Genomic DNA, 24000 nt, shown 5'->3' on the forward strand with positions numbered 1-24000 from the left:
AGCTGTTGTTTTATTCCAGCGCGTCATCACATCCGAAATTCGTTTCGCTTTTTCGTGCTCAGTGTGGAAAAGCCTTTAGGCTGACCACAATATACATACATACATATACAGTGTTTCCGCTACATTCATTCTGCCGCGGCGGCCCGCCACACCAGAAATCATCCAATCAATTTACACATTCGAGTGATTTTAAGCCATTCCAGCGCAAGACGAGGCGAATAGAACTTATTTCAGTGTCCGTGCGCTGATTTATAAGCGCGCGCGAACACCGAGTTCATTCTTCATTCGCATTTCCTTGTGTTTGAACAGATGCATACATACAGAATTATGTGAAAATGGACGTCTCAACAATCATTCTCGATAACGCAGTCACTCATCTTCAGTGAACGAAAACAAGTTAGAAAGAAATAGCATGTGAATCATTATATTGGATCCGTGCATTCGGTCTTAAAGGGACAGCTGCCTATAAACACGTGCTGTTATATATGACAGAAGAAAAGGGGCATGGTCCACGGGAAAATCATTGTGTCAATTTCTTGTTAATCTCAACTTAAACAATGTAATCAAATTAAATATAAAACTAAAGCTATTTGCCACTGCCAGGGCATTAACGTTTTGTCTAGTTTGTTATAGAAAAACAAGTTATGCTCAGAGTCCAGAGCCTCGATCATTATAACAGGCACCTTCTGAGTAGAGATCTGCACTCCCACGAGACTACCGCAGGACCCAATGCAGCAGAGTGCAGCGCGGGACAACACTTGATGCGCGAGCGCGGGTGCGGGCGCGGGTGCGCGGGCGGGTAGACACTCGTGTGTGGCGGGGTGCGGGAGAATAAAATGATTTGCGGGACTCCCACAAAATATACATATCAAAACATAAAATATCTAAAAACAATATATAAATTGTTATTCATCTATTACACAAAAGCAACAAGAACAACTAATATAACATAACAATGATTAGCGTGTAAAGCATAGACAGTTTCTATTTATAACACGTTTGCCTCGTTGAGCAATGTAGACAGTCACCGATCTGTTGATTTCAGGAACGCATTGGCCAATCAAAAGTGTTAGAATCCACTCACAGCACAAAAGTTCTTGCGCAGTGTTAAAAATCGCATGCTCACAAATCCTCTCATTAACACATGAAGTGTAGACATTATGGAAGATTCATTGTGCATATATATTCATTGTGTTTATTATAACAGAGCTTTATGAGATTGCGATGAAGTGAGATGTCAGCTTCTTAGTGAAAATAACGGGAGCCATGACATGCATGCAGCAGCCCATGCTTGCTTTTTTGTTAAAAATAACAGTGGTTAGCCTAAATAATTTTATCAGGAGTGTTCATGTGAGCGCTGCAGTAGTCTCAGCCCCACACCAACTGCTCTCATTGGTTGAGACGCGTCATGACACCAATCCTAAACCAGTACTGATCAACCTCCCATCCCTCCTGTGACTCAGAGTGTATTCAGAGCCAGTGAGCAACAGCTTTCAAAACAATAATACATTAAAAAAACGATATAATGTGCGATAAAATAATTGGGCTGCACGACTAATCAAATGCGATTTCCATGTGCATTTTATCAGTACAGCCGGTTCTGTGATCAGTAGTAAATCTCCTTCATGTGGTTTCAGATGGAGCAGCATTTACACACAGCCGTAGTTCTCTGACAAGTTACTCAAAAAAATTAAAAAATTGCAGATATTATTGCGCGATTATGAAATCGAAGAATTCGTTCACGATAATGTGTAATAAATGCTTCTCCATCTGAAAGCACTTGATGAAGATTTACTGCTGATTACTTACAGATCAATGCTTCACTGACAAGATACGCATGACAATCACAGCTTCTGCCTAATCACGATTGCAATTTCATTTGGATTTATTGTGCAGCCCTATTGTCGGCATTAATTAATTAATGCGTTAAAGCGATAATAACGTGTTAACTTGCCCAGCCCTAATATATATATTAGTACTGTCAAAATTAGCACGTTAAAGTAGGCGATTCATTTTTTCAGTTTAACGGTTTAAAATTATTTAACGCCGTTAACGCAGGGGTGGAGCCTGTCGTTGGCCACCCCACTCATAACTACTAATTCGGTCTCTTTTTTCTTGACATTTATTCAGTCGCAGACCGTCTTTATGACTACATCAAACTGAAGACGTTTCAGACGTGCGCTCCTGCTTCACTTCAGCATCAGGCACGAGGCAAACGAGAGTGGAAACGGTACTGTGCTCAGAGCGCGTGATCTTCAATACACACAAGTGCGCGCGTGCTGTAGCCTGTATCATTTCATATCAAAACTTTGAGCATGCAATGTCGTGATCAGTTAAGTCACGAAGTTGCCAAAACGGCGATTAAAGCTGCCAATAAAACTGTGCGTGCATGGAATAGATTATATATGAGTCACATTTAAATAGCATGTCTCTGAAATGGTTTTCCAAACTGTCCTGGAGCATCCCAGGGATGCAACATACCATTTTTTCAGAACCGATCCGATCCTGAAAATTCTGAGTATCTGCCGATACCGATCCAATCCGATAGCAGCGCAGTTTTTGTTAAATCGATGTAGAATTTCTATACTTCTGTGTGTTACTCTTTTGTGTGTTAAACACAATCTACTACATATAGATAACATCATTTTAATGAAAAATAACAAATGAAAAAAATATATAATCATAATCTATGACAAAAATACTATTATAAACTTAATAAATAAATATTCATCTGTACCTCAGATTAAACTATGGAACAGCTTCAGAACACCTGAAATATAGTGCAGGAAAACTTTATGGTGCTTGATAATGTCTTTGTGCTTTCGTGGGGCTCAACAATAACAGAATAGTATACGCACAATATCAGATTTGGATCGGTCTCGTCTGACCGATACCCGATCCGCAGAAAATGACCGTATCGGAGCCGATACCGATCCTGAGTATCGGATCGATGCATCCCTACATCTCCCTCATCTAACACTCAATTCAACTCGCCAGCTCATTATTGAGACTTTAAGACCTGAAGTGAGTCAGAAAAGGTAAAGTGAGTTTAGAGAAAATACGCATCAGATCCGCATCACATTCAGCAGCTGCAGTTCTTAAAGTAACAGCAGCCAAAAACAACCTAATAACCAGCTGCAGTGACGTCTGTTCATCAACAATAGAAGAAAAAAGAGGAAATCAATAACGTTTATAGCTTTAAGGTTACATCTGTATTTAGTTTAGAATTTAGTGTTTGATAACTTTATTCAGTTTCTGTATATTTCTGCTGAAGAGCACAGGTAAATATGACATTTATTAGGCTAATGGGTTTATGTGAAGATTGTTTTAACTTCACTTAAATTAGAAGTTATTGGTAAAGTCTTATAAATGTTCAAATTGATAGCTCTTAATTATAATGTAATGTTGAATGGTTAAATATTAGGGGGAAATGTTTTTATAGGTAAATCATTTTTAATTGGTATCAGTGATACTGGCCTTCAGTCATAAAAAAGATGCCATTAAACAAATATAAAAATATACTGTCTTTATGTTGTTTGTACGTTAATTTGAAGATTGAATGTGAAATTATTGCAATATAAAAGTATATTTAAAAACTTTACTGTTAGGTGGGATTAATCACGAAAATGTGCGATTAATTAGTTGTTGTTTTTTTTAATCGATTGACAGCACTAATATATATATATATATATATATATATATATATATACAGTGCCCTCCATAAGTATTGGAACAGTAAAGACAAAAGTGCTCTGTTGGCTGTGGAGTCAAGACATTTGCAAATATGATTAAAAGATGAATATGAGACAAAACTACAGAATGTCACATTTTATTATTGGGTGATTCAACACATATATGTTTTACCAAATAAAAAGAACAGCACTTTTAGAGTTCATCCCACTCATTGATGAGAGCATAAGTATTGGGACAGTTGAACATAAGGCAGATATAAAAGATTAAAAGCTATTATTTAGTTGCAGATCTCTTGCACACAATCACAGCAGTGAGTCTGTGACCCATAGACATCACCAGACTCTTGCTCTCATCCTTTGAAATGCTTCTCTCAGCCTTTAATGCAGACAATCCCAATTGTTGCTTGTTTTGGGGAGTTTCTGCCTTTACTCTCCTCTTCAGCTGCTGAAATTCATGTTCAATCAGATTTAAATCTGGAGATTGACTTGGGCAATCTAACACTTTCCATTTCTTTGCTCTTATAAAGTCCTTGACTGAACTGCAGGGTGTTTTGGGTCATTGTCCTGATGCAATATGAAGCACTTCCCAATGAATCTGGTGGCATTTTCTTGAATATTGGTAGGCAAGATGGTTTTGTACCCTTCCAAATTCATTCTGCTACTGTCATCATACATTAAGTCATCAGTAAAGTTGAGAGGGCCTGTTCCAGAGACAGCCATGCATGCCCATGCCATGACACCACCTCCACCATGCTTTACAGATGAGGCTGTATGCTTGGGATCATTGCAGGTCCCATCACTTAGATAAAGGTTCATCTTTGTCTCATCGGTCCATAAACACGGTCCCAAAACTCTTCTGGCTCACCTTTGTGCTTTTTTGCAAACTCTAATCTTGTCTTTCTATGTTTGGAGCTGGTCAGAGGTTTGCATCTTGTGTGTAGCATCTGTAATTCTGTGTCAAAGTCTCCTGAGGACAGTAGATTGTCAGAGCATCACCCCAGCTTTCTGGAAGTCTTTTAGGATTCATTTTCACAGCTTTTATGATTTGTCTGTCATCAGCTACTGTTGTTTTCTCAGTCGATCAGGTCGTTGTTGGTTGCTGGTGTCGCTGGTGGTTTCCAAACTCTTGATTTCTCCATGCCCTTTGTTTTTGCTAGAGCTCTAACTGACTTCCTCTTTTCTTTTAGCATCCAAATTGCTTGCTTTTCTCTCAAAGTCAGCTCCCTCGTCTTCATCCTGGTTTGTGTGTCATCATCAAATGCAAGATTCAGAATACAGAAGTAATGGATATAACTGATCCGACACATTCCCTGCTTTTAATATCTGAAGAATTAATGCAACAGGACACAGCTGATCACTTAGAAAGACCTGAGAGGCAACTGCTCCAATACTTATGCTCACATCAGATAGAGGGATGAAACTATAAAAGTGCTGAACTTCTTACAACATCTATGTGTTGAATCACCCAATAATTAAATGTGACATTCTGTAGTTTTGTCTCATATTCATCTTTTAATCATATGTAAATGTCTTGACTCCACAGCCAACAGAGCAATTTTGTCTTTACTGTTCCAATACTTATGGAGGGCACTGTGTGTATATATACACATACATACACATATATATATATATATATATATATATATATACACACACACACAAGAAAATGTTAATGTGTTTGGTCTTGGTGGAACAGATCTATCTATATATATATACTGCTGCTGTGAGCATGTAACACTTAATTTCTAGTGATAATCGTCAATTTGATTTAGCAGATACTATTTAAACTAAACTGATCTAGACAATGACATCTGAACTCAATAATGAAATGCCTTTAACTGAAAATTGAGTGTTTAATCTTATTATTATACATTACTGACACTCTATCCTCCAGTTTGATACTGTTAAGTGCTTTGACACAATCTGTATTGTTAAAAACGCTATATAAATAAAGCTGACCTGACTTGTCACATATAAATAACGCCCATATAGCATACATGATCACCTCGTAGATCTATACAGGTGGAGCTGGGGAAGGTGGAGAGTTTCTGAAGTGCACTGCAACGGCTAAAGCAAACACTAGCCAAGTATTTGAATGTTGAGCAGCGAGCTCATTGGCTGCTGATACAGAAGAGAACCAATCAGCTGCGTCATGTGATGATGAGTTTGAGCTGTCGGACTGCACCACCTAGAGTTTCACGACAGAACTTTGTATATACGTGTATGTGACTGTAGTGAGCATAAGCTATGAAGTATTATATGGCACGGCTGTGAGTGAGTCAGTACCGCTGTGCAGCGTCCGTGCCGGTCCGTGATGCGGGCCAGAGTCAGCGTCATATCAGCGTCTGTGGCCGACGTGAACCACTTAAAGCCATAAAGCTTGAACCATCCATCCTGCTGTCGCCTGGCAACCGTCTCTGTACCACTCGCTGTTACACACAACGACAGCAACCGCATCACAAATGTGTGTGAGTGTGTGTGTATCTCTGTGTGTGTGTGTGTGTGAGAGTGTGAGTGTGAGTGCATGTGTGTGTGTGTGTGTGTGTGTGTATTTGTGTCCTCACAGACGTCAGATCCTCCCCTGCGCTCGGTCATCCACTGTCCGGACGTCCAGAACCTCTTCTCATCACGTGTGGTCAGACGCTCAAACGCTTCTCTGATTGGCATTCCTAAAGACTGCTCACACACACACACACACACACCAGTGAAGCTCCCAGCCTGTGCTTCTCATTCACAAGCTCATGCTAATCTTTTGAGCTTCAAAGTTAAAGTTTGATGAACTCTGAGTGTCATGTGACGATCGATGCGGCACAGCATGACCTGAATGCAAGGGTGAACATCCTCAGTTGTAAAAACAGAATGAAGTATTTTTCAGACTGTAATAAGGCAGTAAGCTTTCTGTCAGGGTTAGTAGGGCCCTATGAAATCGGCTTTAATCTTTTTCCCATTTTAATTTTTTTGAATTCCGTTTTTTTCCCCATTTTAATTTTTCTAGACTCTGTTATAATGGTTAAATAAAAAATAAATTCATTATATTGAGATCAGTATATATATGTAGCTTCAGTATGAGTGTAATAAACAAAACCGCACGTCTGCACCATTAATTCATACAAAGAACATGCAGAATTCATATTTAAATAGTATTTTTGCGGCTTAATATTCAGAGACACTCGTCCATATCGTGTTTTGATTTAAGTGTACTGACCTACTTTTGATTAATTAATCCAAAATTGAGCAAATTCTGCATTATACAGTAAATTCTGTATTTATGACTGGATTCCGTCCGTGTTTTCCACATCGCAGATATCACAAGCCTCACCTCGATGACTTTAGCAGCTCCGTCCGTCATGGCCAGCGGGCAGGTGTAGAGTCCAGCGGACGGCGCGAACAGGTAGATCTTGCTCATCTGATACACTCGACTGCACACGCACACACACACACACACACGCACACACAGACAGACACACACACACACACACACACACACACACACACGTGTGAAGCTGCTGCTTATATCTAATGGTGCCACAACGCTGAGCTCTGCAATTCTTCTGCTGTTTTGTTTGTTTGTTCTGTGTGGTGTTATTCTTCTTCTAGAAGTTTTACCAGAGACAAACTCCTTAACATTAAGCAACACATCCCATACACTATTTCTCTGGTTTTTGGTTATTTGGACATTCTAGTCGGAGGTCCAGCGGTATTGTTCAAATGTGCATACAGACACAGAAGAGGGAAACACGCTGGTTAAGCTCCGCACACGCTGCTTTCGAACTGCTCTCCCGAGCATTCATCTCTCAAATCTCCGATCCCTTGCTAACAGAACGGATCGACTACTTCTCCTCACGATGATTTTGATATCAAATTTAGTCCCTGACAGGGTACAGGATGACCTACAATCTAAAACATGACATTTCTGAAAATGTTTTGTTGAAAAGAAATAATGGTAAACTGAATACTAGGAAACGAATATAAAATAGGAAATATTCAAAGACAGTTTACTACAGAAAACTACAGTTCAGTTCACAACAACAAAAACATTAAAACGCTCCAAGAACCGGTTACTTAAACGGTTTGTACACATACTGCAAAATGAAATTCCAGGACTTTAAGGACTAAAATCAAATCTCACTTATCAAACAATATAATTATGGTCTTTTAAATTCTAATAAATAAACTAATAAAACAAAATGATACAAATAAAGTGCATCACATGCAAAGAATGCAATGATCATGGCAACTATAGCAAAGTTATTGCTTCCCTTATGCAAACTGATTTTTTTTCATGAATATATGATTGACCTGAAGAATGAAAGCTATACCATACAGTTTGACAACGATGGGCTATATCATGCTTCTCAACACTAGGGCTGTGACAGCACACTTAGCTCACCAGATGAGACCAGGCTCAGTAGAACCACACAATGTTTTAATACTTTAAGACATTTTCATGACAAAATATTTGTCTTTTAATCACAAAAAGTAAAACAATGCATTTGTATTTTGAAATGTTTTAACTAATCTAGGGCTTAACTAACGATTCTTTTGCTAATAAAGTAATCTACTGATTATTTTGACAAGCGAGTAATCTGATTTTTCCTAATACAAATAGAACTAAGTGAAAATAGGCTTTATTATGACTATATTTATATATAAACTAACGATGAGCCAATAATAATTAGCTCAAATAAAATATCAAAACCAAGTACATGGTTTTATTGAACAATACATCATGTAATATGGCTATATTATAAAAAGCGCCTGCAGAGGGTGCCAACGGCCTGGTGATGTTTCATGTGATTCAACGACGTTTAAATCAATTAAATGTTAATATTTGTCCAGATGCAAAGCCAGACACTTATTTTAAAATAGCGATGTACACTAAATGGCATATTTAGAAATATGTTGCTGTACTGTCCTGTGTTGGCGTAGGTTTATAAATGATTGTTGTTAGAATTGTTCCAGATGAAGAGTTTAGCCGCTTTCACACAAACAGTCTTTACTGGTAAATTACACAGATCATGTGTGAACTGGACCTTTCCATAACTACCAGGAAATATGTTCTGGCAATCATATTAGTCTTATGGAGATGACACGATTACTCTGATCTGTTTACAAAGCTCCGCTGCTTTTTAAATTGCTTTTCTATGTAAATGTGGCACTAGATGGACATCTTTGACCATCGTGCCTCGCAGCTTTTTCAACATGTCGCGCTCGAGACCCAGGCTTCTTCTCCATTCATCAGTTGGATACTATTATGCACGTCTCATGTTTATAAGAGCAAATTTCTGATTGGATAGTAATGTTAGTTTGGTTGAGAGTGAAAGCTGTGTTCCTCTCATACATTGTATTATCAACAAGTGTTTTTTAAATGTAGGAGGACTGTCTCTTTTTTCCCGCAGTCGAACGCCACACACCAGAGACCCGGCACGGTGGTTTACAGGGAAACTCAAACAGCTTCGTCACGCCAAAGAGGACGCTTACCCCATCTTCACACAGATCTTCAGCAGATCTCTGGAGCTGTGTGAAGTCCCCTCATGCTTCAAACACTCCACCATCATCCCCATCCCAAAGAAACCCAGAACTACTGGACTTAACGACTACAGACCTGTGGCTCTAACGTCTGTGGTCATGAAGTCATTTAAGAGACTGGTCCTGGACCCTTGCTGGATCCTCTTCAGTTTACCGAGTAAGCAGGTCTGTGGATGATGCAATCAACATGGGACTGCATTATGTTCTGCAGCATCTTGATAGACCTGGGAATTACGCAAGGATCTTATTTGTGGACTTCAGCTCGGCCTTCAATACTATCATACCTGACCTTCTCTCAGACAAACTCACCCAGCTCTCCGTGCCCACCTCCATCTGTCAGTGGATCACCAGCTTCCTGACAGACAGGCAGCAGCTAGTGAGGCTGGGAGAACACACATCCAGCACTCTCACTGATTCCGGTGTGTGTGTGTGTGTGTGTGTGTGACTGTGAGTGTGTTCTGACCTCCACTCTCCGTAGGTGCGCTCGTACCCCGCTGCCACCAGGCCCTCCTGCGCAGAGATGTGTTTGAGGCGTGTCCAGGCGTCGCAGGTGAGGATGCGGTCCACGCGGCGGCCCCAGGGGTCAAACCGCTGCAGCACCGGAGGATTGAGCTCACACTGACGGCCCAGAGCCTCGATCTCAGAGACCAGCCGCTCGCCGAAGAGCCGGAGATCCCGCTGCACCTGCTGCACACACACACCATTAGCACACACTCCTGCTCACAGCTCACCTGCTCTCACACACACCTGTGTACCTGCTCAGGGAGGTGGCGCTGCAGATAGGCCTGGAGCAGTGCATCCTGGGTAAAGGGGTTTGTGAGCAGCGGTCGCTCCTGGAAGAAGGTCCCGATGGTGGAGCGTGAGAACGGCACAGGTGTGTGTGTGTGTGAGTCCGGCTCGCTGAAGCTGCTGTGAGACACACTCCGACTGAGCATGAGCAGAGCCAAGCGGTTACCACGGCAACATACCTGAACTGCCATCACTGTCCAAAAACACACACACACACAGACGGATAAACACACACAGACAGATAGATACACACACACACACACACATGTTGGTTTTTGTGGTTTATGGGGACTCTCCATAGGCGTAATGGTTTTTATACTGAACAAACTGTGTGTGCTATTGCCCTACACCAACCCTACACCTAAACTTAGCCCTCACAGGAGACTTTGTGCATTTTTAGATTTTCAAGAAAACACCATTTAGTATGTTTTTTAAGCCTTTTGAATTACGGGGACATAGGCAGTGTCCTCATAAACCACCTTCATATTGTAATACCTCTGTCATACCCATGTCATTATACACATTTGTGTCCTCATAAACCACATAAACATGCACACACACACACACACACACACACACACACACACACACACACTCACACTCACACACACACACACACACACACACTCTCACACACACACACACACACACACACTCTCACACACACACACACACACACACACTCACTCACACTCACACACACACACACAGAGAGAGCGAGAGCGAGAGCGAGAGCGAGAGAGAGAGAGAGAGAGAGAGAGAGAGAGAGAGAGAGTTGTCAGTTACTCAAGGCTACCCAGCTCGTCCTGCAGGTCAAAGGTCATCTACATAACGCTTTGTTATTATTCGCCGAAGAGAAAGCCTCTGGCATTATATCAGAGAAACTGCTGACTGACTCTGAACTCTCACCTACTAACATTCAGCGGTTTCACTCTGAACTCTGAACCTTTATACGAACATACTGCAAGAAAAATGACCCTAAAACACAGCAAACGAACACAAACAAATCCCGCAGAACTTTAAATAAGCGCAGACAGAAACTAAACTATAGAGATGTGCGCTATATCTCAGTTTAGCTGTGTTTGCCTCTTATTTTCAGCACATTTGAGCAGCTCACCGATCCTGTCGCGTCTCGAGAAAACACAAACAACACAAACTCACTCCAATCCGATTCTTTCAGGGAGTCGACTCTTTCGAAGCGAACGCAGCTGCGAGTCAGCTGTCCAAGAAAACACAACTTCAATTCAAGAGGAGCAAGATTGTATCTTATAGCAGCAAGATACATGGATGCCCGTCACGAAAAGAGGGAGGAGTCAACAAATCAGTGAGAGACACACAGAGAGAGAGAATCACACACACACACACACACACACACACACACACACAGAGAGAGAGAGCATCTACTGACCTCAAACAAACCATGTTAGTTCTTAATCTGAAGTGTGTGTGAATGCTGTAATGTACGGTGGCTGAGAGCTCAATGCGCTGCAACTTCAGAAAACACATGCAAATAGAAAAAGCACCAGCAAATCAAGAAAACATCTTCATCAATTTGACAGCAGGTGCCTGTACCATGAAGGTAGATGAACAAATTCAGAGGCTGTGTTCGAAATGCCATACTATCATACTACTCTTACTATTTCTGCAGTATGCAGTATGTATGCAGCGCATAGTATGCAGATGTTCTGTATGCATGAAATACCCGGATGACCTACTATATTTGCCAGAATCTGCTAAATATAAATATAAATATAACTCAAGTACACTGAAATCAGTACAGAAGCTGTGTTCTGAATGGCATACTATCATACACCTCCTACTGTACTGCAGTATGCTGTGTGTATACTGTGAATAGTGTGTGAATTTTCTGTATGCATGGAATGCCCGGATTACCTGCTACATTTGCTGAAATTTGATGTATGCATCTGAAGACGCTGCGTGGGATACCGTTTCCCAGAATGCAACGCGCTCCATGTGACCTTTCATCCTCAAACACGTGAGTGAACTGGAGACGGGGAATAGTAATTATAGGCTAAATATAAGACTTGTATATAGGCCTATAGGTATATACATATACATGTAAACTACAAATTATCGCTGCGTATCTAAAAACAATACCGTTAGTAGGACATAAAATTGTACTTTAATCTCTATGGATCAAGTCAACTGATCTTTATAGTGCTTAGATTGTTTCAAAATATATTAATAATATTGCAGCAATATAATATATAAATAAAAATGTTTTTTCAATTATGCAATCAGAATTCAATTCCCCTGTGAAGTAACTCTAAAAAGAAACGTGTATTTCTAAAAAGAAGAGTGTATTTCCTCAAATAGACTAATTTACTATTTACTATAAAACGCCTAATTAATAATACAGTGTTATGTATGTTTAGCTGTAGGTAGGTTTTTGTCCCAATAAAGTGGCATTCATCTAATAAAATGTATATATATATATATATGGCAATTTACACTCAATATGTTATTGCATACTGTTTTATAATGTAGTACAGTATTGAAGAATAAATATCTGCCACCTAACTACTATTTACACGCCTGTTGCTAAAGAAAATGTTATTTTAGTGTAAATATAATTTATCATTATTTGCCCTTATTGTAACTAGAAAATATCACTTTTTCCATTAAGTGTAACTGCCAAAAATATCATTGTTCAGTTAAAGACAGCTCAGTGTTGATTCAGTTCTGTCCAATATGTAAAGTTAAACAAAAAACACAATCAATCAGAAAGAAAAATATTGTCATAAGCCTTAATAAACTTGTTATTCTTATTGTTATCAATGTGTTTAAGAGATTTGACAAAAAGCTAAATCTCTGCAAGAAAGACATCTAGGTAACGTAATGAGAAATCTGTTTTTATGAATAAAAAAGTTACAATGCAAAACTAAAAAATTAACAACAAGATCGATAGCATGGTCACTACCAGAAAAATACAAAAATATGTCTTTCAATGAAAATTTTAAATCATATTTTATAAAAGAAGATAAATAGAACTTAAGTTCTCCCAAAGAGATTTAACCTGATTGCAATAATACAATAAATGGAGTAAAGTTTCTTCCTGAACTTTGCAGAATACACATAAATTAGACAGATCAAAAAAAGAAGCCATTTGGGAGTTTGTTGGATAAACATTATGCAAAATCTTAAAATGTACCTCTCTGATTTTATTAGAGATGCAGAATTTTTCAGGAAGTAACCATGCCTTCTTCCAGTTAATGCTGTCAAAAAAAAAAAAAATGTACATCTAGGGGATGTATATACTGAATAATGTAACGGTCGCTTTATATATCTACTGTTACTTGATCCTGAGCTTGTGGAGCAAGTGCACATGAATGTGTGACATCACTGGCGAACAGCCAATCACGAGCCTTGGTTAAAGGTTTCGCTAAAAGACTTTGAGATTGAAGAATATGATTAATTTAAATGCATTCACAATGAAAAAAGGTACTTGTTCATGAAAGAGGACAAATAAAACAAATGATCTTGCTTTATCAGTGCAGTCACAAGTGAAAGTTGTTAAATTAGTTTATATTGTTGGGAATATACAGCGATAGACTCGAACATAAGGTCACATGCAGTCATTTTTAAAGCATTATACATATGATTCTACAACTTATATTACGTACGAACTGTATATATTAACATTCATTTAAAATAAATGATTTATAATAACTGTTCAACTAAAATTGCTTTAATAATATAAATCATATAAAATAACTCTAAGTAATTATCATTAAAGCTAGACAATTTTTTTAGTACTAGTGACCTTTAATTTGGAGCAAGAGAAACTGGAGGAGGGGCTTTATTACGTCACTTTGCTCACATCTGATTGGTCCAACTTCAGTTTGAGATCTCTAACCCAGAACATCAGCTTCCCCGGAGCAGGTTAGCTGTGGAGAGTAAGTTACTACAGCAATGAACACTGCTAAAAGCCAAGCCACTTTCATGGTACCTGAAACCCAGGATTGGTGCAAACTAAACTGAAACTTACCCGGCTAACCAGCTAATCCAGATTCATGGTACAGACCCCAAGTGCTGCAAATGCTCACAATACAACCAAATAAAGAATTGTATTTGCAGCGCATGTCTTTGTTTGGTTGTGAAGTTGTTTTCTTAATTTGCAGGTGTTTTTCTATTTGCAGCGCCTAGTAATGTGAAGTGTAGCGATGTCACAATGAATATAAAGGGTATATTAAATAAGAAGTCCTTACTAATTTAATCCAGTCATAGTTTTTATGAAGAGAGATTTTCACCCATGACTAAGAGAAAGATTGGTTTTCTTCTTCACCTCGAAGCAGCATTCTTCAGATTAAACATCACAGAGCCACTATTCAGCTCATTAATGATGTATGCTATCAGTCTAAATGTACCTGCCTTAAAGCGTGTAAAGAAAGGATAAATGAAGGACACGACTCGTGAAACGTCACAATGCATTTAATGCAGCTTCATGCAGCGTCAAGCGAGAACATGCTAGATACCAAACCCAAAGCAGAATACATGATCCTCCCAGCACATTAAACTCTTACATATCATTTCACCATAAAAATAGCATTAAGATTTATGCATATACTTGATAAAAAATGTAAAAATGGAGGTTGATGTTGAAATAAAAATGGAGGTAATAAATGCGCTCTATTCTGGTCCTGAGGTCACTGTGGTTTCTGATGAGTCCATGAAATATGTACAAAACAGATCAAACACGTAAAACATTGAAAAAGACGTTAAAGTCCCCGGCGTCACACGCGCAGGACCGTGTGTTTGCGTTTAGTGTGAGTTATGCCATGAGGTTTGTGTGTTTATGAGGTTTTCTGGGTTCAAGAGGCGTCGCGACACGCCATAGACACCACTGCTGAGAGCAAGAGAGAGTGTGTGTGTGTGTGTGTATTTTGTTTGTGTTTTGCGTGTGTGTGCACGTGCCTGCGTTTTGTGTGTGTGAGTGTGAGAGAGTCTGTGTGTGTGTGTGTTTTGTGTGAGTGTGTATTTCGTTTTTGTGTGTGTGAGTGTGTGTATTTTGTTTGTGTGAGAGAGTGTGTATGTGTGTGTGTGAGTGAGTGTGTGTGTATGTGTGTATTTTGTTTGTGTGAGTGTGTTTTGTGTGAGTGAGTGTGTGTGTGAGTGTGTGTATTTTGTTTGTGTGAGTGTGAGAGAGTGTGTGAGTGAGTGTGTGTGTGTGTGTGTGCGCGTGTTAAAGCTCCTGGGATTGCTCCTCCTCTCTCTCCCGCCGGTCGTCCCTGTCTCTAGGAGGCGGGTCCAGGTCCACTGACCCCGCCCATGGCCCCGCCCTGCTGCAGGTGATTGGTGGGTGGTTTGGCGGGCGTGTGGTGCTGCAGGGCGTGTCTCTCGAGGAGCGTGCGGTGGGTGAAGGCGCGGTGGCAGACGGCGCAGGTGAAGGTGCGCTCCACGCGGTGTGTGCGCATGTGAACGTTCAGAGAGCTCTTCTGCGTGAAGCGCTTGCTGCAGACGGAGCACTGGAACGCCCGCACACCGGTGTGCACCACCATGTGCTTCAGCAGATAGTCACGCAGAGAGAAGGAGCGCCAGCAGATGCTGCACTGGTGCGGCTTCTGACCTGCACACACACACACACACACCCAGAACTGATGTTAGTGGTGTTGAAATTCTGCAGCAGTGAGATGATATCTCTGATCATTATCTAGTCTTGTGTAAACTCCATATAGCTAAAGCTGTAAATTGGTTGCTCCTTTACGCTTAAGGAAGATTAAGGAAAAGAGTCCAACACCGTGGTATAATGAGCACACTCGGGCCTAAAGAGAGCAGCTCAGAAAATGGAGCGCAGATGGAGAAAAACTAAATTAGAGGTATTTCATATTTCTTGGCGGGAAAGTATCCTATCCTACAGAAAAGCATTAAAAACTGCTAGATCTGATTACGTCTCTTTTAGAAGAAAACAAACACAACCCCAAGTATTTATTTAATACAGTGGCTAAATTAACAAAAAAATATAACATCAGCAGGTGCAGACATTACCCAGCAGCACAGTAGTAATGACTTTATGAACTACTTTACTTCCAAGATCGAAACTATTAGAGATAAAATTGTAACCATGCAGCCGTCAGCTACAGTATCACATCAGATGCTCTATAGATCCCCTGAGGAACAATCCCACTCATTCTCTGCTATAGGAGAGGAAGAATTGTATAAACTTGTTAAATCATGTAAACCAACAACATGTATTGTAGGCCCTGTTCCATCTAAACTCCTCAAAGAGGTGCTTCCAGAAGTAATAGATCCTCTTTTGAATATTATAAACTCATCATTGTCATTAAGATATGACCCCAAAACCTTCAAACATGCTGTTATTAAGCCTCTTGACCCCAAAGAATTAATTACAGACCAATCTCGATTCTCCCTTTTCTGTCAAAGATACTAGAAAAGGAAGTATCCTCACAAATATGTTCCTTCTTAGAGAAAAATTATATATTTAGACCATATCATAGTACTGAGACTGCTCTCATTAGAGTTACAAATGACCTGCTTCTATCATCTGATCGTGGTTGTATCTCTCTATTAGTGCTACTGGATCTTAGCGCTGCGTTTGAGACTATCGACCACAACATTCTTTTAAATAGACTAGAAAATAATGTTGGCATTAGAGGAAGTGCACTGGCATGGTTCAAATCATACTTATCTGACCAGATAAATGCAGTATGGAGTACCTCAAGGCTCAGTACCCGGCCCCTTACTTTTCACGCTTCACGTTCCTAATATCATTAGGAAACATGGTGTTAGCTTTCACTGTTATGCTGATGATACTCAGCTCTATATTTCTTTGCGGCCTGGTGAAACACACCAAATTCAGAAACTAACTGAATGCATAGTCGATATAAAAACTGGATGACTAGTAACTTCTTACTGCTAAATTCTGAAAAAACAGAGGTGTTAATTATCGGAACAAAAACCCCCACAAGTAATAACCTAGAACACTATCTAACACTTGATGGCTGCTCTGTCAATTCTTCTTCATCAGTTAGGAACCTGGGTGTGCTGTTTGATAGCAATCTCTCCTTTGACAGCCACATTTCTAGCATTTGTAAAACTGCTTTTTTCATCTTAAAAATATATCTAAACTGAGACCTATGCTCTCAATGTCAAATACAGAAATGGTAATTCATGCGTTTATGACCTCAAGTTTAGATTATTGTAATGCTTTATTGGGAGGTTGTTCTGCACGCTTAATAAACAAACTACAAATGGTTTAAAATGGCATCTACGCTAATATTAGTCTGTTTCTTTCCTATTCCGAGGACACTGTAGCCACCAGATCCAGACTGTATCCAGATCAGATGTTGGATCAGCACCTAGAGATGACCTCTACAGCCCTGAACGTCAGCAGAGACCAGGACAACTAGATGACCCCCAGAGACTGATCCCCAGTGAGGACAGCATCTGATTACAGTGATGTGGATGTTTGTTTGGTACTCCAGTAAAGTCCAGTTACATCACATTAATTTATATAGTGCTTTATGCAATAGATAGCCTTAAATCAAGCAGCTTTACAGTTCTAAACATGAAAAAATAGAGTCAGTGTCGCTTTCAGTTAGAATTAAACTTTTCTGTTATATATTTTCTGTTATAAAGCAGCTCTCCAGTGTGGAGCTAGTTAATGACAAAACCTTTTTTGTTAGTGGGAAAAAAGTATTTCATTAAGCTGATAGTTTAGTTTAGAGATCAAAACTTGATCTTGCTCAGGACTGTTTTGATTATCATAACCCTATAAGGTATTTTAAGGGAGATTATGTTGTGAATACAATAGTTTATCCAAAAATCTTATCACTTACATTTTAGTTTCTTATCCACATAACTTAAAAAAGGAGATGTTCGGCAGAATGATGTGCCATTCAGTTACTTTTTCATATAGCTAATTAAATGGTGAATGAGAGAGTTTCTCTGTCTGTCATCTTATTTTGTGTGCCAAATATATATATTTGTATATAATAATTGTAATTATATAATATGATTTTTTTTTATTTTTACTGTCCAGAAAGCAGCTCAGTCATGATAAGTCACTGCACCTGAGCGACTCAGAATGTGCCTTGATATTAACAGAGTTGTTATTAATACTGAAGTGCGTACCGGAGTGGATGAACATGTGTTTGCTGTAGTTCTTGCGGGAGCGCAGTGATTTCCCGCAGTGGCTGCAGTCGAAGGACGTCTCGGAGCCCTGCGCTGCGAAGCTGGGCCCCGCCAGGCATGCTGGGGTGGAGGGGGGCGGGGCCGGGGTCAGGGGGGCCGGGGGCGGAGCCTGCTGGCACGACTCGGCCAGGCTGTCAATCACCATGGGTCCGCCCACGAAGAAGGACTGCTGCTGTGATTCGCTGGTAGGAAACTGGAACAGCATCTGCGGACACAAGACAACTAGCGTTAGCAGAGTGCAGCTGCGCGCCTAGCTTAACCCCGACGGGCCGGCAGACCTGGCTGCTGAGGTTCTGGGAGGCCGGCGGCGGAGAAGGGGGTTTGGTGACCCGGCCTCGAGGGTTCGAGCCCAGAGACGCCTGCGGATCCGCCTGAGACCAGAAACCGCCTGAGAACACGGCCGAGTCCTCGTAGAAGCCGCCCTGAAACACACACACGTGTCTACCGTCTTTAGCCGCCCTAGATAGGACACATCCTCAGCAGTACACAGAGTGTCCTCTGCCCAAAGACGTGTGGGACAGGTCTCTCTGAAAGTGATTTCTGAGCTGAGAGTTGAAAATAGTAAACAGAAAAAGCATTTCTGGCTGTAATTGTATCACTGCTGTTTGAGGAGGTCTGATGTACTTCCAACAAAACCTTTTACAGAGAAGGGCAAAATTTCACATTTCACCCTCAGAGATTTGAGGTAAGTTTTAGACTAACGAGGGTTGCTAAATATATTAAAGTGCTTTTTCCATGTCAAGTGTGATGACTACTGTACACCAACTGTAATACAAACTACAAGTTTTTCTTGACAATAATAAAAAATGGCATCACTTCTAAATTATGTTTCCATTAACGTAAGTAAACACATGAACTAACAATGAGCAGTAAGTTTAAGAATCACTGAACACTTGTTGTCCTGTGCACTACACCTCTCTACTGAGCAGGGGTTTAACGATTCACTCGTTTTCTCGATGCATTGATTACAAACCCTGACGATGTAGATGCATAGCATCATTAAACTAACATCTAACAATATATAAAAGTGTTTTTTATGTTGCTCTGACTCCATAAAGGCTGTGTAATTTGCCCCTAACTAAGCATTTAGTGGAAGCATTTAGGCTACGTTTACAGTAGTGCATTTTCGTTTTAAAACGCATAACTTTAGCTACAGGTTACGCCTGTGGTTTACACTACTCTGGTGTTTTTGACCCTGCCACCATGTTTTCACAGTAGTGTTCATGGCGATGCAGAGAACTGTGGGTTATTAGTAGCAAGGGATGCTCTATTATTCCTGTAAACGAAGGTGGTGTTGTTGTACCTGTCCGTATGCGGGCTGATGCGCTGCGTTCCCTCGCTCGTCCATCTCAAACAGAGCGTCTCCGTCCTGAACACCCTCGTTCTTCACCACCACCTCCTCTCCACCCAGCACCTGCACACAGTCCTCACGCTCAACAAACCCCGTTTCATTCAAACACAAGCACACTTATCGCATTAAAAGATCAACTATAACTATACTGTGAGGAAGCAGAGGTTTGGGGCCAACTAACAAAATCTCAGGTTTTTCAGTATTCAGTTTTAAGAAGTTTTGAGCCATCCATACTTTAAGGTCACATAGGCAAGATGTTAAAGAATAGGGAGGAAAAACAGAGTTGGGCTGTGCAGTAAAATAAATTTGTGTAACTGTGGAAATTAAGACCATGGCCCTAAATCGTGAAACAGTGTCCTGACATTTGATCCTAACAGGGCTTACTGCACATGCGCACATCAATATTACATCATTGTTCTAATGCAGAACAATGATAATTACTATATTTGCATTGCTGTAAGGATAGGTTTAGGGTTGGGGTAGGTGTAGACGTTAATAAACCCTATTTGACAGACAACATTTTTGGTTGTCGAATACTCCTGTTTTAAAGGGCAGTAGCAAACTCTGGCAGGGTAGCGGACAGAAGGGTGGCTTGTAAAGAGGATGAGTGTTAGCGTTACCTGCAGTCTCAGCGGCTGTCTCTGTTTGCGCGTGTGCGCCGTCTGCCGGTCTCTCTCTGCGTCTCGGTCCGCATCTCTCTCCTCGTCTTCGCTGAAGCGCTCCACCCCGCCCACCAGCTCCTCCCCCACGCCGGCATACTCCACCCCTCCATCGCGCTCGTTTGCTGCGATGTTCTCGTTAGCCGCGCCGCGCTCCGCGTTTAGCATGTAGCCCATCTCCTGCGAGCAGCTGGCAGGCTTCAGCATGGCCCCGCCCATCCCCTCCCCTCTGCACATGGCCCCGGACACGCCCATCCCATCCCCTCGACACATGGACCCGCCCCCCACCACCCCCAGCCCCTCCCTTCTACACATGGCCCCGACCTCACCGAGGGGCATCAGCGCGCCGACTACGCCCCCATCCCCTGGAGCCCCGCCCCCCAGCGCGGCCGTCATGTCGGAGCTGCAGTCGTAAGTGAAGCCCTGCAGCGGCGCGGCGCTCTCGCGGCCCTTCTCCTCCTGCTTGGGCAGGGCGGCCCCGGCGGCGGCACGGCGCTGCGAGATGATCTGCGTGCACTCGTCGATCACGGTCTTGATCTGCAGGATGGAGGCGGCGGTCAGGATGCAGAGCGCCTGCGAGTGCAGCACCACCAGAGAGCCGCTGTACATGAAGTCCACCAGCTGCTTGACCGTCTCGGCCGGCACCAGCGGCGGCACAGAGATCTCCGAGTGGCCCAGCAGCAGCTTGTCCTGGAAGAAGGGGCTGCCGGCCGCCAGGACGCAGGCGTGCGCCCGCAGAGACGCGTCGTGGATGCGCACCGTCACATCACAGAACAGACCCTTACGCCGCTGGGACCTCAGCGCCTCCAGCACCGACTGACTGGAGTTATGCAGGTGGATGTAGTGGACGGCCTCCGAACCCGATGCCATGACCCGACCGGACACCCTGTGACACTGAAACACACACACACACAAAGATATGCAGTTAGGTCCTTATATATTTGGACACAGGCACATTTTTATTATTTTAGCTGCTGACCAAAACATATTCAAGTTACAGTTGTATAATGAATATGGGCTTAAAGTGCAGACTCTGAGCTTTAATTTGAAGGGATTCTCATCAAAATCGGAGGAAAGATTAAGGAATTACAGCTCTTTAATATGTACCTCCCCTCAATTTTCAAGGGATCATAAGTAATTGGACAGTTGACTCAAAAGCTGTTTCATGGACAGATGTGGGCTATTACTTCTTTATTTCTACATCAGTTAAGCACCTAAAAGGTCTGGAGTTGATTCTAAGTGTGTCATTTGTATTTGGAAGCTGTTGCTGTGAACCACATCATGCGGTCAAAGGATCTCTTCATACAAGAGAAACAGACGATTGTTAGGCGATGATTGTTGGTGATGATCGGGGAATCCTCTCCATGGTGAAGAAAAACCCTTTCACAACATCCAGCCAAGAGAAGAACACTCTCCAGGAGACAGACGTGTCTACAATCAAGAGAAGACTTCACCAGAGCAAATACAGAGGCTTCACCACAAGATAGATTAGACATCTAGAAAAGCCAGAGCACTTCTGGAAAAGCATTCAAATTAAGATCAACCTGCACCAGAATGACTTGAAGAAAGAAGTCTGGAGAAGGCTTGGAGCAGCTGATGATCGAAGCACACAGCATCATCTGAGAATCACGGAGCAGTGTGATCATGAGCTGCATGGCTTCAGTGGCTCTGGGTTACTGCTGTTTAGTGAAGATGAGACAGAAGCAGCCGGATCACTTCTGAAGTGTGTAGAGATACTCTCTGCTCAGATTCAGTCAAAGCTGATTGAGCGGCGCTTCAGAGAACAAATGAACAATGACCCAAAACATACAGCACAAGCAACCCAGGAGTCTGTGAAGGTAAAACAGTGTAATATTCTCCTGATCTCAACCCGATCGAGCAGCATTTCTCTCGCTGAAGACGACGCGACTCAAGAACGAACTTTCTTTTGTGTGATGATCCTGACAAACTAGTTCATTATGATCAATGTATCACTTCTTATTGTAAAACCTGTAGAACATCGATGCTTTTGGATTTAAATATTTAAGTAAACAACAAAAAATGCGAACAAACGGATGCTTTTATCGTGTTAGTTTTTTGATCTCACTAGTTCCAGTGACTTATTTCTGATTAGTTTAATAACTTCTCTATTTTGGAGAAATTATGGGCTTGCATGACGTTCAGGGTTGCCAGGTTGTCACAACAAAATCCACCCAATTGCTACTCAAAACTAGCCCAATGGCGTATCGAGGCGTTCTGGGGTAAAATACAAGTTTTTGGCGAGGTGCCCCGGGTAAAAGTCGCTCTGCAGGAGCTCAGTATCAGGTTCCTGGGGTCGCTCCGACAGGGGTAAAGTAGGTGGATTCTGCAGGAACACAGAGGACTTGGCAACACAGTGAGGTTGTTCCAGAGAGGACGGGTCTGATGCTGGGCCCCGCCGGCCCCATCAAAGCACTGGCCCCACTGTGCAAAACTGCATTCTCAACAAAATATTAACAATCAACATTTTATTCATCATCAGATTTATTTGTCCAATTACATTTGAGCCCCTGAAAATGGGGGGACTGTCTTTAAAAATGGTTGTAATTCCTAAGAATTTTATATTTTTGGTCAACCCCTTGAATTAAACTCTGCACTTCGGTTTCATCTTGATTGTTTCGTTTTAATTTTATTCTGGTGTCATTCAGAGCCAAAATTATGAACGTTAAAGTGTCCAAATATATGGACCTAACTGTATGTATATATCTTTATATAACACACACACAAATATATTTATATATGAAGAGTTTATTGGCAAAAACAGATAACTCCGTTTTTTAAAATGTTCAAAAATCATGTTTTTATTACGCCATCATGTTTTATACTGTGTTTTATTGTGTTAGTTAGCTAGTATTTTTTAGTAAAAATGAGCTCTTCACACACACAGAGACACACACACACACACACACACACACACACACACACACACACACACTCACACTCACACTCACTCACACACACACACACGATAATCTTCAGGATTATTTAACACTGCACCTGAAACTCAATAATGTCTCCAGTTTGTCAGATTGACTGAACTCTAATTACTGCAGAATGGCTGATTTGCGCTCGCGATGTTTCTGATTCACACTGACACCTATAGTGCTGCTGTATGCGGTCTCGCGCTCACCTGCAGATGTGTTTAAAGTGCTCGAACACGCTGCTGCGCGATCATTACTGCTTTAATATCGATCTGGAGTTTATTTGCGAAGATTCGCGATGGACCGAAGCTGCTCTGCGCTCTCAGGCCCGATATCCGCAAACAACCCGTCAAAATAAAAGTCTTAAAATAAAACTCAAACAAAAGTCAAAATAAAACTTTAGCTAGCGACACGTCAAAATAAAAGTCTGACATATGGCGACTACGGTGGCCGAGAGAGCTCAACGCGCTGCTTCAGAACTTCAGAAGACACATGCAAATAGAAAAAGCACCAGCAAATCAAGAAAACAACTTCATCAATCTGACAACATGCTCACAACACAGCCAAATAAATAATTTTATTTGCAGTGTGTTTCTTTATTTGTGTTGTGAGCATCTGTGTGTGTTTAAAAAAAAAAAAAGTCGTGACGTATTGTCAAGTATGGTGACCCATACTCGAAATTGGTGCTCTGCGTTTAACCCATCCAAGTGCACACACACAGCAGTGAGTAGTGAACACACAAACACACACACACACACACACACACACACCGTGAACACACACCCGGAGCAGTGGGCAGCGCCCGGGGAGCAGTTGGGGGTTGGGTGTCTTGCTCAAGGGCACCTCAGTCGTGGTATTGAGGGTGGAGA

At 41.5% G+C, this 24000-nt stretch overlaps 2 protein-coding genes across 5 annotated transcripts in view; both read right to left on the reverse strand.

Moving 5' to 3' along the window:
- LOC306873933 (acyl-CoA dehydrogenase family member 11) overlaps positions 1-11312 on the reverse strand; it is a 20717-nt gene extending 9405 nt beyond the window's left edge. The window contains exons 1-6 of one of the 4 annotated variants that reach the window (XM_079423509.1): positions 11172-11312; positions 9977-10203; positions 9685-9908; positions 7012-7111; positions 6257-6368; positions 5979-6121 (exon numbers count right to left, since the gene is read on the reverse strand). In XM_079423509.1, coding sequence (XP_079279635.1) covers positions 5979-6121; positions 6257-6368; positions 7012-7111; positions 9685-9908; positions 9977-10203; positions 11172-11295 — 930 coding nt within the window. In that variant the 5' untranslated portion in view covers positions 11296-11312. Of the gene's footprint in view, positions 1-5978; positions 6122-6256; positions 6369-7011; positions 7112-9684; positions 9909-9976; positions 10204-10919 lie in introns of all 4 variants that reach the window. The other 3 variants (XM_079423510.1, XM_079423512.1, XM_079423511.1) reach the window with 3 other exon arrangements.
- A 3133-nt stretch (positions 11313-14445) lies between these two features.
- Positions 14446-23480, reverse strand: LOC306873812 (uncharacterized protein). Its single transcript, XM_079423303.1, has 6 exons — positions 23341-23480; positions 20154-21086; positions 19486-19596; positions 18461-18604; positions 18123-18387; positions 14446-15597 (listed from the first exon to the last, which is right to left on the reverse strand). The coding sequence occupies exons 2-6, from the start codon at positions 21060-21062 to the stop codon at positions 15266-15268; spliced, it is 1761 nt and encodes a 586-aa protein (XP_079279429.1). The 5' UTR covers positions 21063-21086; positions 23341-23480; the 3' UTR covers positions 14446-15265.
- Between the last annotated feature and the right edge of the window lie 520 nt (positions 23481-24000).

This window comes from Barbus barbus (genome assembly GCF_936440315.1).
Source record: "Barbus barbus genome assembly, chromosome: 8".
NCBI lineage: Eukaryota > Metazoa > Chordata > Actinopteri > Cypriniformes > Cyprinidae > Barbus > Barbus barbus.